Genomic DNA, 14,861 nt, shown 5'->3' on the forward strand with positions numbered 1-14,861 from the left:
GACGAAAAAAAGAAAAGAAAAAAAAAGGAAGGTTCCAGCAAGAGGAGACAACGACGGAGAAGGGAGAAGCGGGCGAAGTCGTTGTCGACTTTCTTTAAATCCGTCTGCCGATCGAAAGGAAAGGAAGATGATTATATTAAACGAGCGTTACTTTTCCGTCGACCTCCAAGGCCTATCGAAACCGAAACCTTCCTTTCCTCTAGGAGAAGGCCGTGTCCGCTACTGGCATGGTGCACACCGAATTATTTGGTGAAAGACTACCGCCTCCGGAGCATGGCAACTTACACGTACACTCACGTTTACATACACTTGTCATTACTTTCGCTAAAAGTTTAAAGCGGTTCCGAGCGAACGATTTCTTACGAACAAATCATTTCCTGTGTCTGTCTAATGACCTCTCTTTCACGGCGATAAGCAAATTCTAGCGATCACTTTTACCATGTACCAACAGCCTTTCTTTGACTTGATAATTTCTTAATTCTACTGTATTGTAACGATGATGATTCGTTGTTACTTTGACATCATTTCACTTTATTTTAATGATATTGTAATTTTATATTCAATTGCGAGTTTCCCAAACCTAGGTATTAAGAATTACGTAATTACATCGCTTAATGAATCGAAACTTTAAAACTCACGTAATTGCTGTATACATTTTTCGTTACGTTCGTTTCATTCCTACCTGTTTTGTTTTTAGTTTTGCTACGATTACGTAGTTTTCCTTTCCGTAATAGAAATAGTCCGAGATTTTCCAACAAGTTTATCCCACGTGAAAAGATCGCGTGCACTCTTTTTCCGTAAATTGCGCTGAGTTTGCTGTGAAAGGCAGAAATCTAGAATACCAGTTAAATGAGGATGACCTGGTAAAACCCTTAGTTGCAAAAGCTCTGATGATGCAAAATTCTCATACTTGCGTAACGCGCATTCCAGACTGATTCATCTGATCTGAGATAGATTCGTTTAGATTGATTCCCTATAACCTCGTCTTTACCTCTGAACTTTAATGACACAAGGATGTAACAGAAATTCGTTTTCTCCCGAGGCTCGAGAGTGAGCAAATCGATTTGGAAATTAGACAACAGGTACTGTCAGAGTACATTGACATTTAACGATTTCAGTGGACCAGCATCCAGCAACAAAGACGAGTATTTAGCGAATATCCACGCACCGTCGAGATTCGACGTCTCGCTCGTCCTACTTGAAAACTTTCACTTACGTTGGCGTAAGAGGTCCAAACAACGACCGAGAGATTCGAACACGATGAGCAAAGAATCGAATGGTCAGTGATTTCTAACTCTGTAAAGACGCATCTTTTGTAAGTAAGACTATTTATTCATGTAGACAAAAAACTTTTATATTACTGAATTTTTATCAACGGAATAACATAAAACGATACGATTGCTGGTTTCGTAAAATTCACGCATGAGAGGAAAACTGTGCAGAATCGTTCGAAGTTAATTGTCTGAAAACGATTGGAGATGGATAAATAAGGCAAGCGTAAGGAGACGGGTTTATTATGGCGTTTAGCAATAATTGCAACAGTAGTTTGTGAAACAACATTTAGAAGTGAATTGCACGAGTCGTAGCTGCTGGGTTCTCATGAAAGTCCAGAGATATAGAGTGGCAGATGATATGGTTCTCGATCTACGGCCGTACAGTCTGTGGGTATATATGTAGTTCTCGGAGAGCACTGCGCTCATGAGCAATAACGTAACTGTTGAAGAGTGAAAGTGCCGTAAAGTGGGACATGGCAAGAATAGCGTCCGATCTTTTAATTAATAAATAAAGCAAACAAACGGTTCTCATTTCCTTTGCCTTTTGTATTGAAGCGGCGGAAGACGGTTCGCCGTTTCATAAGACCTTGGCTGATATATTAAAATTTTACGCGTCTCCGTGAGAAAATTGCTTTCGATCTAGTTGATCGTTTCCTGGTATCGTTTGCTCGATATATCATGGCTAGGAGCAAAAAATCTAAATCGTTTACTTCGCTCTTTTTGCGACAGCCGGTTCGATATTTTTCTTATTATCGTTGACTTTCCTTTCAGCGAAGTTTCTTATATTAGCTGTATCATTCGCACCTATGTATGCATATTCTCATAACTGTGTTATATAATTAGACAGTATATACGGTATAAACAAAAAGTATTTGTGACCGGTGTTATATTCACTGCGCTTTCTATTTCCATCGTAAAGAGTACATTTTAAAATCTTGTATAGCGTGGGATATTATAAATAATTTAAAATTGAAAGACTTATCTAATGATAGATATGAAAATAAGATATAACACATTGATTTTACGTGTACATATACACGTATAAATTACTAATAATTACTAATCGATAAAAGTTACTTATCGAGAGTTAACTACTTAGAGATAAATTTTAGTATTAATAAATGAATTCTAGAAATGATAATTTTATGACAGAATTAGAATCACGTGGAACGATCAGTCAAATTTACGCGGCTATTTCATTGCAACGATGGCCGCACCTACTGACATTCGGTGCACATGTAAAGTGTGTACCGGAATTCGTGTCACGATTGACCAAATATTTTGCGTTTTAGATGTATACGGTTGGCTATTGAACTCTTATGTCGTGGTATGTAACATTAGAAATTTATCTCGTACCATCATCTTCTATAGTGTCGTATTTGTTCGGGTTAATTCGATGTAGCTACAGACGTGTGTTTCCAAACGCGTGTCGTTATCTTCATCGAGTCGTAGAACTTTAATGACTCTACTACTTTTTTTCAAATACAGGATTTTTTCCAAGACGAGTTATGGGACAAATTACCGGGAAGTTGGAGGTTTGCATTACAAGATACTCCTCCTCGAGAATTCGGTAAATGGTTATCGGGAGACATCTCGTGGTGAGTACCGATACTATACCGTTCGAACTTGATTACCTGTTGTTTTACATATTATTCTACAATCTTTTTAATTGTATTACAGCACACGTGTATGGCCCTTAACATTGCTTGCACTTCGTCAAGTGGCTAATATTTTGCAAGTAAATAGAGATCACGAAGATCCAAAAAGTACTTTAACTTGTGAATTCAATAAAGTAATAACAAATAACAATGACAAAATTTGTAAAACTAGCAGAAATGATACATTTGACAAGTTATACTCCCAGGATCAGAAATTTAATAACCTGTTTTCAAAACATATAAAGAAGAAAAAGAGATACGAGATACACGAAATAGCTGAAGTATGTGCAGGCTGTGCCTACGAAGCTAGCTGTAAATGTATCATTGATATTGGATCTGGAATGGGTCATTTAGCTCGTATCCTAGCGTTCCAATATGGATTAAACGTTACTTGCATCGAACAAGATTGTATACTATTGCAACAAGCTAGGTATGCAAATTGCTATGGTACAATATCATTATAGTCGATGCTAATAATAGTTTTGTTGCAGGAAATGGGATCAGGAATTATTGACCTCTATAAGAAAACACATACCTAATTTCCATCAAAAGTGTCCTCAACATTTTACAGCTAAATTAGAATCTTCGAGTTTAGTAGAATCAGAGTTAGTTAATCGATTAAAAAAATTGTTTCAGAATGAATTCGGTTTAAGCGAAACAGAAACTGAATTTGGTCTTATAGGACTTCATCCTTGTGGTGATCTAGCTCCTATATTATTGAAGTTTTACTCATCTAGAAGCGAAGCCAAATTTATTTGTATCGTAGGATGTTGTTATATGAAACTAACGATACAGTTCGTATATTTTCTTATAAGACCTTTTTCTTTAATATTATGTACTATAATAATTGATTTTCTAGATCAGAGACAAGAGAATTAAAGGGTTATCCACTTAGCCAGTATCTGTTAGCACATAAAAATCATTTGTTAACTTATACAGCATTAGAAGTAGCTTGCCACGCTATTGAAAAATATTGTGACAAATTAAAGAATGGAAATTATGAAGATTTAATAGTTAAGTGAATTGGTAAACATGTACATATTTGAATAAGTATTATTAACTGAATTATTTGTTTCAGGTACACACTTATAGAGCAGCTTTAGAAACTATTTTAGTAAAAAAAAATGAAAAATTGCGTCATAGTCAATTCAGGAATGTTAAAGTATCGAAAGGAATGACATTTGAACAGTTAAGTTACTAACATCTCATAACTGAAAATTAAATAAGCAGCAACGAATGTACAAGTATATACAAATATCTCTATTTCAGGTATTGTAGCGTAGCTACTGCAAATTTTGACGCTTATTTGCAGCCGCAAGAATCTGATATTAATAACTTAGAAATAAATAACCTGTTAAATCGGTGGGAACAAGTTATAATATTTGGATCGCTTCGAATGATGTTGGCGCCATTAGTGGAAACCATAGTGCTGTATGACAGATTTCTATTTCTGTCCGAAAAAAGTTTGACACCAACACTGAAACCGGTGTTCGATAGTAGATTGTCACCTCGAAATTTAGTATTAATGTCTAGGAAAAATAACTAGTCAGTTTAAAGTTTCAAATTATTTTCCGATAAATCCTACCTTGAATTTTTCCTTCTTCAATCGCTGTAAGTGTTCATACTATTGCACTTCCCGCGTCCACGAATCAAAGTTGCTCCAGATTACGATGTGCCTTTGATTGGACAATATCACTGAATTATAATCGTCGATGAATAATGTACTATTTCAATTTTCTGTTCTTCGATAATAACGACTTTTAAGAAAATCACATTATAAAAACTGCAATATTCTTTGCAAATGTTCTTTTGACTTGTTATTTAATGGTAATTTTATTGTTCGAATATACGACGCGAGCAACGATAGGCCGACCAATGGGAGAGTGGGGCAGCGGATAGACGCGCGTGCGCGCGATTCCACCTTAAAGATCATACCGTCAGTATTCGAATAGTGGCGTCGGTAGGTAGCGCTGCGGTGGCCGGCTACTTCGTTAGGGGCAGAGACGTTCCTCTCCAGCAACATCGCGATCCAGTTTCCCTTAAGCCGCTCTCGCGCGTTTGTCTGTTCTCGTCGCGTTCGCGTCGTGTCCTACCGATTATTTTCTCCTTCCTCCCCCCTCCCCCGCCCGCGCACGAGATCGTCGACACGGTAGAGAGCCGCGCGGTATACACACGGACGTGTCGTCGTAGCACTAAGTGCCCCGCTTTTAAAACTAAATTGTCCGGTGTCGAACCCTAGGATGGCGTTTAACGGAGACGGACCACACTCCAAGAGGCAGCGACTCGAGGAATCTGGTCACAGGGTGAGTACAAGTTTATATATTAGATTCGGTCGGAGGTATTTTGTCGGCGAAATTTGTCAATCAGTTTCTGTGCCTTAGACGGATTTTATTCGTTATTTGAACGTTTGGTATACTGGTACGGTGAACGCGTGCGTTTCAGCGTGTCGCGTGAGATTTACAACCCGTGAGGCGGTCGCGACACAGCGGTGGGGGGAAAGTCGCCATTTATCCGGTCGCTTTTACCCATATCACCGCCACCGCGTCGAAACAATGGGCGATGCGCGCGCTCTCGAAGAAGATTGTCTCGTGTCGTGGTCGTGTCGTGTATAATACGAAACGCACGTTTGCCTGATACGTGGCTCGTGTTTCGGCAGCAACCTGTTATCTCGTACGTGTGCTTTCTGTAATAACCGTTTCCGGGAATTCGGTTGACGACGCCGTCGCCACCGTCGTGGAAAGGCTTGTCCTGTTCTATCGTCGTTATTGGCGACGGCTGGTGCGCGAGGATGCACGTTCAAAACAAACCCCCGTCGGTGAACCGGGGTCGATAATTTCCATCGCGTTATCACCGCGAGACGAGGCGTTGTCGCGATGCTCGCCGTCTGCGATTATCTCGAAGGGCAGTTTCGTCTTTATACCGTGACCTATGATATATTCGGACAAACAGACCAGATAATAGCAGCACTGTGCTTGAACGTGTTGTGGTCTTAGGAGTCTCTTCGGCCGACGGCTCCCATGCATTTGTCATACCGTTTCTTTGGAACGACGTTTTCGTCCTGAAATCGATCCCTGGTCATTCCGTTAACGTTATATTAACCGAATGTATCCGGCGAGGGTATCGAAGGTACGAGAAAATACATTGATACTCATACGGATCGGCAATTATTAAAAGATATTTATTTGTTTTTTTTTATTATTATAGAATATGATTGATTGCCTTCTTCATATTACTTATAGGATTATATATTATAAATACGTAAAGCCAGCTGAAATCATTTCTCTTTGTATTCGAAACACGTATTACGTATACGTATTTACACGTGCTTCATTAAGTAGTCTAGAAAATTCCAATAATTTTTTTATTCCAATAAAGATGTATTTTTATTGTCTCGGCTTGAGAAATGTTTTTAGAGTGGCTATATTCGTTTATCTATACCTACACGATATATCGAAAAGCAACAATAATAAATCGCGATAGCATGAATCATATTTGCAATTCAGTTGGATAAATAATGAATTGGAATATGGCTGTAAAACTGACTACGAGCAGCGTTGAAAATAAAGTACACGTGCATTCATGAATAAAAATACCATATCACGCGGCGTTATCGTTACTCATTTTGTATTCGTTCAATTGTCCTTAACTAGTTATCAAATATGTTCCATCCATTATCTTGTAACAATACTCAGATATTGCTTATTTTTTAGACATCTTTTTAATCTCTTTGGAGTGATAATATTCACGCTCATTATCATTGTCGAGGATAATTTGTAAAAAACGGGTGAGAAACAAAAATTGAACATAACGAACAGAATGGGTCATTGTCACGTCAACTACTTCGTGACCTTCATTCCACGGTTGCTAACACTACTGCTGAGAACACATGCCACAGATGATGTAACGGTAGGCGTAATGTATTACATATGCATGTATGTCAATCATATTTTCACACGAAGTACGTCGGCATACATTGATCGGGATATTGAACTTTCACACCTTTATTTTTTATGAACTATCGTCTCATCGTTTAATTCGTTATTTTACTGCATCAACTGATGTTTCACTTTGTATTACGACTTTTGGTATTACATTATTTAAATTACCTGCAATTTCTTCGTTTTTTACGCGATATAATATTTATTACATTGTCCCCGATCAATATGTTATCTTTCAAAGAATTATGTTAGATACACCTGTATATCTCAGTTATATTCGCGTGAAAAATGTAGCCATTTTAAGCCACGTTTAACGTAAGCATTATCATTACTTTCATCAGAATTTCTTTCAATTCATTCTACTATCTATTATTGTGTACTATTATTAACTTCGCAGTTCCTAATAATTCCAATATGAGTTTCGAAATAGGAGTAATAATGATGCATAACTTGATTCACTCAATTCCTTGTTCTTCTTCAAACATAACCTGTATATTCGTTTTAAAACGCTAGATGTACCACATGACGATCGTCTTTAGAAAGAATTCCGTTCTATTTGTAAGAAATCGATCTACGAAAGGTCAACGGTACGTGGTGGCGGTTTCACGATAACATACAATTCTTGCGGTTAGTCCTATAGGTCAGCATTAAAATATGTATCGACGCGTTTCTCTTCTGTGTCGTATTTTCATGATCAGTGGTTGAGTAACGATCACGAATAAGACGCGTAAAAGTCGCTCGAATTGTTTCGGGAACGTTTCCATTTACGTAGTCACGGTCCAAGTTTTTTAACTTTTAAATTCATTATTCGGATTGGTTCACGTTTTAATTTTCCCTTCCTTTGCTCGACTACCTCTCCCTGACTGTATGATTGAGGAGAAAAGAATGCCTACACTTTCTCATTGTTAATGTTGATTAAGTTACCCACGAGCAGAAATAAATCCACGTAGTTGGAATATCAATGTAACCACCTTTGCTTGCGCCCTGCTATCCTTTGCACCGTACTCCATAATGCATGCGGATCCACTCGATTTCTCGGTTTCTGTTCTATAGACTCGTGGTCGGCCAGCTCGATTCAATTCCTCGTCTATTTTCGAGGCAATGGGGACAAAAAGTATATATCACTGTCTTTACCGTTCGATGATCGGATATGTTCAATATCAAAGCTTTTTAACGTTTCTTCATCATGAAATATTCAATGAGAATAAAAAACAAACTTATAAGTACATGTATCTCTGCCGACACTGTGTACGCGATTAAATCCGCGTTTCTCTCGATTACGTGATTTATCTTGATTATAGTTTCTGATATTTCTTCTGAAATTCCCAAACACTCCTGTAAAGAGCAGATAATCGCAGCTATATGGAAATGGAAGTTTGGCGGAGAACAGTTTGAAGAACCGTTATCTTGATCTTTAGTCACGTTCTATCATTCGTTTCGTCGTTTCTCTCGTTACTCGTCTCGTAACCTCGTGAAATTCATCCGAACGTTCCTTTCTTGCGGAACGAGTATGGTCGGTAGTCGCGGCTAGAGACAGAAGTTCCAGCAAATCGATAACGTCAATGTTGATCCGCGAAGAGTTATTTTGTGCCAAATAGCTCGAACAACTCGAGTCAATTAATGTGCGGCACACGTTTGACATTTCTACGAACGTAACTGTGTAATACGCGGTCATTTCGATGGAAAATAACAGTATCCGTATAAATTATGCTATTAACTATTAAGGACCAATGTTGCATTCACGCAACTTGTCACTCGTAACCTTTTTCAGTTAATTGACATTATCGAATTTTGGATTTTTACATCGTGATTGTGAAAAGGATTGCCAAGCATTCGCTTAGTATTTTTTTTAGTCATTGTCTCTTCTTTCACTTCCTATCTTTTGCAATAATAAGATTTGAAAATATTGAAATATCTATAGCATCAGGATATAAGTCTTCTTCAGAGTATAGAATCTTTTCTTTACACTTTTGATTTCTGTAATGCACTTCTGTCTAGTACCTGTTATTCTTTTACTTCTTTTTACGGTTTCGTTTACTTTGATAAGATGATTAAGTTACTTTGTTCGTATCTTCCAATGACGTTGCGTTTATGCAAATTTTATGCGTTTATGCGAATTATTTCATCGTATCAGTAACATAAAACAGTCTATCGGTCCCATCGCTAATTATAATCCTTCGAAGACGACACGACGTGTACTTCTACATTTGTTCTTAGCAAAAGGCAGTGGCCAGATCTTAGTGCACGCGTTTCGGCCAACGACGCGACGGAACGAAAATCCGTTCGTTTGAACTTTGCCAACGCAAAGTCAAGCCGTCTCTCAAACTTCGCGACACCGTCCATTCGGATCTCGGTGTGTCATACCGACCGAAATATCTTTGACTCTTGACTAGTATCCTTGCTGGGTAATGTGCACGTGCTCCCGTAACTGGAATGTCTGACGAAGTAACTCTGTCAGCTTGGCTATGATGTGTCCATGATAAAAAAGAAGATCGATACTCGCTTCCTGTCAGACAGTATAGCGTACATACTTGAAAATTGTATCGTGAATGAAATTCATGGATGTCGTTCAAGGGACACACGACGCTTTATGATCAGCAAGTGGCTGCACTGGGCGGATTCCTATGAAATTTTAACACCTGAAGGGTCACTTTCTTTTGACATATTGACGCTTTTCACGCGGACCAGCTCATACAAATCTAGAAACCATTTTTCACAATCTTCTTTATTCCTCGTCGTTTTGTCGACGATTAGGTGACACGAAATACACGGTATTTGTCATGTAAACGACAACCGCATATGCGAATAATGAAAGTATAAGTTTAAATTGATATTAAATTAGAAGCGATATTCTTAAAGTTAGAATTATCGAATTTCGGAGTGAACGTTTCCTACAATTACTAAATACATGGTGGTTTTAGCGAAATTAATGTTGACTTTTATCTAAATGGGATTTACATCCACTTTAACCCTTTCGAGACGAATTTTTCATTGAACAATGAATGCGATATATAATAATTCGGACTATAATACAGATACTCAATTTTGTAAGGTATTGGTTAATGATGATTTTCATAATGGGATATTTAATTCCATTTACAATGCGATTCTATGTCTCGATGATCTCAGTGATGTTCAGAAAAATAATAACGATATAATGACTTTCTTAAGTCATTTATTTTGGAACGTATCGTATCATTATTCTCATAATTATCTATATATATTATAGCGTAGTTTAGATTTCATACTACAAATCTAGCGTTAAATAAGTCTTTATTTGAACTTTAATACTTTAATCGAATTTGCACGTAATAGAACACCTTTTGCTAATAAAGCACGTGTTCTACAAGTGGATGGCATGGAGTGGTGCTCGAAGAATCATCGGAATAGGACAATCTGTTTGTAGTACCTCGTGACATATTCTTCTATAGCCATCCATAGCATCGTTGCACGACATTTGATGAAATTACTCGTTTCGTTAGAAGCATATCCATAGTTCAGCCTGGAATCGTGGAATGTAATGTCTTCGTGTATCGACGTAAATTGCATTCAATATTATATAATGGAATAATACCTGGCTCCGATGGATAAGAGTATCGAATGCACAATAAATTGTCATCGATCATAATATCATTGTTTCATCAATCATGATTATTACACAGAGCACGAAAATAAACCGTCATCCGATACGTCGTAATAACGGTGAAAAGACCATTGTCCCGGAGTCGCGTTGCAATTTTCGTCATTACATTACTTCCACGCGCGTACGATCATTGCGTTTCTACGGCCAATGAAATTTAATTTCGCGCTTTTCAGCGCCTCGCGTTCCACGATTAAAATTCTATTCGTAAAATCGTCATATTTTAATTCAATCGTGTCACCTCTTTGTCAGCGATCAGACACAAAGTTGTTCCATTTAACATAAATGCTTCTAAAACTGTTTTACGAATTGTTTGGGTTAGGCTTGTTTGACAAGTTGTTTTTTTTATTGTTTTTTAGTTAATATATATAGTAACTCACGGAGGTATTTAAACACTCGAGGAAACCTTTTACGGATACATATGTTGTTCCCCAGTGGAGGGGATTAATAATTAGATCAGAGCGATTGGAAATTTGTAGATTGTAATGTAAACCGTGTTATATAAAAACTGTGTGTCACATTGAACCGTATTATACTTGTGTTTAGTGATTGAGCGATAACGATATCATTGACATCCAGTCAATTTGATGTCAAAGTATTCGATAGGAAATATCGATATCGATACGTATCAAAATCTTACGTATTTTCTATCAGTTATCGACATTGATTTTTTTTCAATCGATACCAAACCAATACTAGGCTTCATACGGATGAAAATCACAATTTGAACGTATGTATATGTCTTCTGAAACGGCTTCGACGAATGTTAACGAATTGCTAACACGTTGTTCCGTACGTATGCTTTTTTGGTCGATTGCACATACACACATACACACACACACCGATGTTTCTCCTTTTCTACAAAGATCATAAACAGGCGGTTTTTGTTTTGGTAAATATTGTATTAGACAAACGTTACAATAACGACTGTGTCGCCAACGGTCACCGCAATGGTTATAGCAGTAGTGACAAAATACTATTCTATAATTGTTATAGCAGTAGTGACAAAATACTATTCTATAATTGTTTGCGTATTATGTATTATATAATTTAATCGTATAGTTCACGGTATTGATTCCTATTGCTGCATCGTCATTATCTTGGTATTATCGATAATAAATAATATTTTCGCGAAGGATTAAATTGCAAAATGGCAACCGATATTGTCGTACAAGCATCAAGCAGCTATTATATATATATTTATACAAATATTTTCGTATAAGTATGAAATAGGTATCGATATTCTCGTGTAGGTATCAAACAGATATCGAATTTTCGTGTAGGTGTAAAACGGGTATCGAGATTTTCGTATCAAACAGGTATCGGCACATTCTCACACGTAAGTATCAAAGACGTATTGATTCCTTTTGATGCCTTTGTCTTTGATATTTATCGATGCCAGATCGAAATGTGTAGACCGGTATCGACACTATCGATGCATATTAGCAGGCATATCGCTATATATTTGTGTTGCGTGGTGAAAGTTTGTATCATAGAAATTAGAGTTATTATTTTATATGGAGTTTAATTCGCGTTGGAATCTAAAAGTCCTATCTTCGCGTTGTATCTCCGGCATGTTGTATCTCTGTATTTGGAAGGATAACGGAGTGTTGTATGAGGCTGGAAGGCGAAGTGCTGGTATGGACAATGGACACCTTCGTGGAATATTCCACAGGGTTCGAATTCTGACGCGAGAATCGTTAGGCTGCACGTCGCTCGTATGACTGTTTAGAAACTCCGTGGTTTATGACAACATCTTTACTATTGAGGTATGGAAAAAGCGACGCGAAGCAACTAAAAATACGAGGTATTGAAAATGAGTCACGTACCACCTGACTGCTGGCAGCCACAGAAGTGCTAAAATTCTATTTTTCGAAAATAGCGATTGTTCTTGACCGTGGCATAAACCTGCCACGTCCTTGCTATACCTCTAACGTGTAACTAACAGCCTCCTTTTATATGTTTGCTTTATAACACTCAACGATACGTTTGCAGTAAACGTCTCGCGATTTCTATATTTATTTTCATATTTGTTGACACTCTTCTCGGCATAACCAATTATATCTCGTTATAATACGTATGGCATTTGTCTCTTGTTATAGTGTTAATAAAATCTCAAAATATTCCGTACAATACACAGAATATATTAATACAAATTTTCTGTGATAAGGGAAGGTCGGTGTGAAACGCAGCCGACGAAACGTTTACGTTTTCAGATTATTCCATCGCGTTCCGACGATTCGTCGTGCCCGATATCCATCGTGTCACCAGAGGACTGGACCGAAAATCGTGAAAAGCGTAATTTCCAGAAGAAGGTGCACGTATTTTTTCCCCGGCCCCCCCGTCCACCCGTTACTTCTGCACGCGAGTTCCCGAAATAACCGTACCGAAATAAAGGTTCGTTCTCGTTAGCGTAAAATTTCTTTGTGGAGCAGAGCTGTCAAAAGATGTTGTTGCGTAATGTCAGGATGACGCGTTTGACGGAATCAAATGAGATGTATTTCAATGGCGATCCTATATCTAGTAAATTTATAGCTTTTTTAATAATACCATATCGATAAATCTTTTTTCTTTGTCCTGTTATGCTGAGAATGCTTTGTGTCGCATCGAATACGTTTTTTGACGTACATATGTCATATTGAAAGAGCTATTGTGCTCTTCTCGAGTATTCCGAACATTTGCCCGAACGCATCGAGAAAATCATAGGTAAGCCATGGATACGTTAGAAGCAGACACGGCCAGACATCATTCATTCGCGATTTCCGACAGCGAATACGTTGAGTAGGATGTTCGAGTTAAAGTAGTCGTAGCCGGGGAAATTTATTGGACCATCCGCGGTCCTGGGACGTGTGATTATTTGCTCGAGGCGGCAAATTTGTCGGTCTCTCCGTGACACAGAGGAAGAATATCAATCGCCCTAAGGAATTCACGGTTTCCCCGTGAAAACTTACTCTTCCGTCTCCGTTGCAGCGTGTCAGCTTCTGCAAGTTAACCAAGCCTCTATCGGAAAGTTATCAACTTCCGTTTTCTACGACGATATTTCGAGAATTGGATAAGTCGTAGCCATTAGCATTCGCTAACTGTCTGTTATTTTGATTAATTAAATCGATCGAGTTGTTCGCGAAGAATAATTGGAACGAAGTTGCTGCGATTGTTCAATTTTCTGACGATCAGCTGCCATTGATTGCGACTATAGAGAAGCTATCGATTCGGTATAATTAATAGACAACTGTTAAGTACCGTGCGACGTGGAGAATCCTAATTACGCGAAGCCGAGGAACGTGCTATTGCGTTTGCAATTAGCATCGAGTACGACTCGACCACGAAGCAGTTTCGTCTTCGTCGTAAACCAAAATCGGGCATTAGCCAATATTTCGGTGATAAAATATTTTATCTCTGATTTAAAACCTACGTTATCCATTCGCTGAGTCGACGAATTCGGAAGATTTTGGAGACTTTTAATCTCGCTAAAAGCCCATTTTTCGTATGTGAATTACTTTCTATATTGTTGGGTAAGTTGCCGATACACGATACACGATGTACGAAAGCTCGATAGAAACGATCATACCACGTTTCGCGAGAATTCGTTGGCCAGCGTTTTTGTTTCTCTTTGTTCGGAAACAGACGTCGATTTTCAATATGTTTTTGCACATACTGGCCTCTCCCCCAACCTCTCGCGCTTTTCAATTATCGTACTTTCATATGAAAGCTTCGCTTTATACCGCGAGCAGAAAGCATCGCATTCTTTCTTAAGAATCGGTATTAAAGCTCGTTTATTGATGGACGTTCTCCAGTGTACACGTATGGCTGAACCTGAAATACAGTCCTCCGGCAGATTGGCTTCCGTGACCAAGAAAAATTAAATACCCTTCGATAGCAAATTCTCGTATGCAAAGTTTTACTTAACACCTGTCTTCCTTTATATTGTATGGAGGATTGATATATCGCATTTACAAGTACTGTACATGTACCTAAACTCGTTGGCAAATAAACAATTTATATGTCGGAGTCGGGTTGGCACTTTGGGGCGTTCTATGAACCTTTGTTTACTTTACCGTCGCGGATGTGGTTAGTGTTTATCAGTGCGAATGTGGGCACTACAAGAGGCTATGAGTAACGGCAATAGGACGTCCGAGATGATGGTGACAACGAATCCAAGTTCGATAACGAATCCACGGTCCACGGGAAGACCAGTATCAGCGTGACTTACTCGGCAATTCGCTCAACGACTAAGTAACTGTAAACTCCCTGAATCCAGATGAACCTACCCTTATATACTTCTGTACCCGCTTCTCGGGTTAATCCTTGTTTTCAAGGAGAGTCATAAAATCATTCCGTACCTCTGGCCCTC

The 14,861-nt window shown here is 38.2% G+C and overlaps 2 protein-coding genes across 3 annotated transcripts in view; both read left to right on the forward strand.

The window, feature by feature from the left end:
• Window positions 1-2,447: 2,447 nt before the first annotated feature.
• LOC117156060 (methyltransferase-like protein 25B) lies at window positions 2,448-4,725 on the forward strand. Its single transcript, XM_033332762.2, has 7 exons — window positions 2,448-2,601; window positions 2,763-2,872; window positions 2,955-3,362; window positions 3,424-3,726; window positions 3,792-3,945; window positions 4,011-4,120; window positions 4,202-4,725. The coding sequence occupies exons 1-7, from the start codon at window positions 2,482-2,484 to the stop codon at window positions 4,476-4,478; spliced, it is 1,482 nt and encodes a 493-aa protein (XP_033188653.1). The 5' UTR covers window positions 2,448-2,481; the 3' UTR covers window positions 4,479-4,725.
• A 169-nt stretch (window positions 4,726-4,894) lies between these two features.
• sm (heterogeneous nuclear ribonucleoprotein L) overlaps window positions 4,895-14,861 on the forward strand; it is a 164,733-nt gene continuing 154,766 nt past the window's right edge. Inside the window, exon 1 of one of the 2 annotated variants that reach the window (XM_033332775.2) lies at window positions 4,895-5,235. In XM_033332775.2, coding sequence (XP_033188666.1) covers window positions 5,173-5,235 — 63 coding nt within the window. In that variant the 5' untranslated portion in view covers window positions 4,895-5,172. Of the gene's footprint in view, window positions 5,236-5,997; window positions 6,059-14,861 lie in introns of those variants that run through there. The other variant, XM_033332783.2, reaches the window with a different exon arrangement.

Source organism: Bombus vancouverensis, chromosome 7 (genome assembly GCF_051014615.1).
Source record: "Bombus vancouverensis nearcticus chromosome 7, iyBomVanc1_principal, whole genome shotgun sequence".
In the NCBI taxonomy this organism is placed as follows: domain Eukaryota; kingdom Metazoa; phylum Arthropoda; class Insecta; order Hymenoptera; family Apidae; genus Bombus; species Bombus vancouverensis.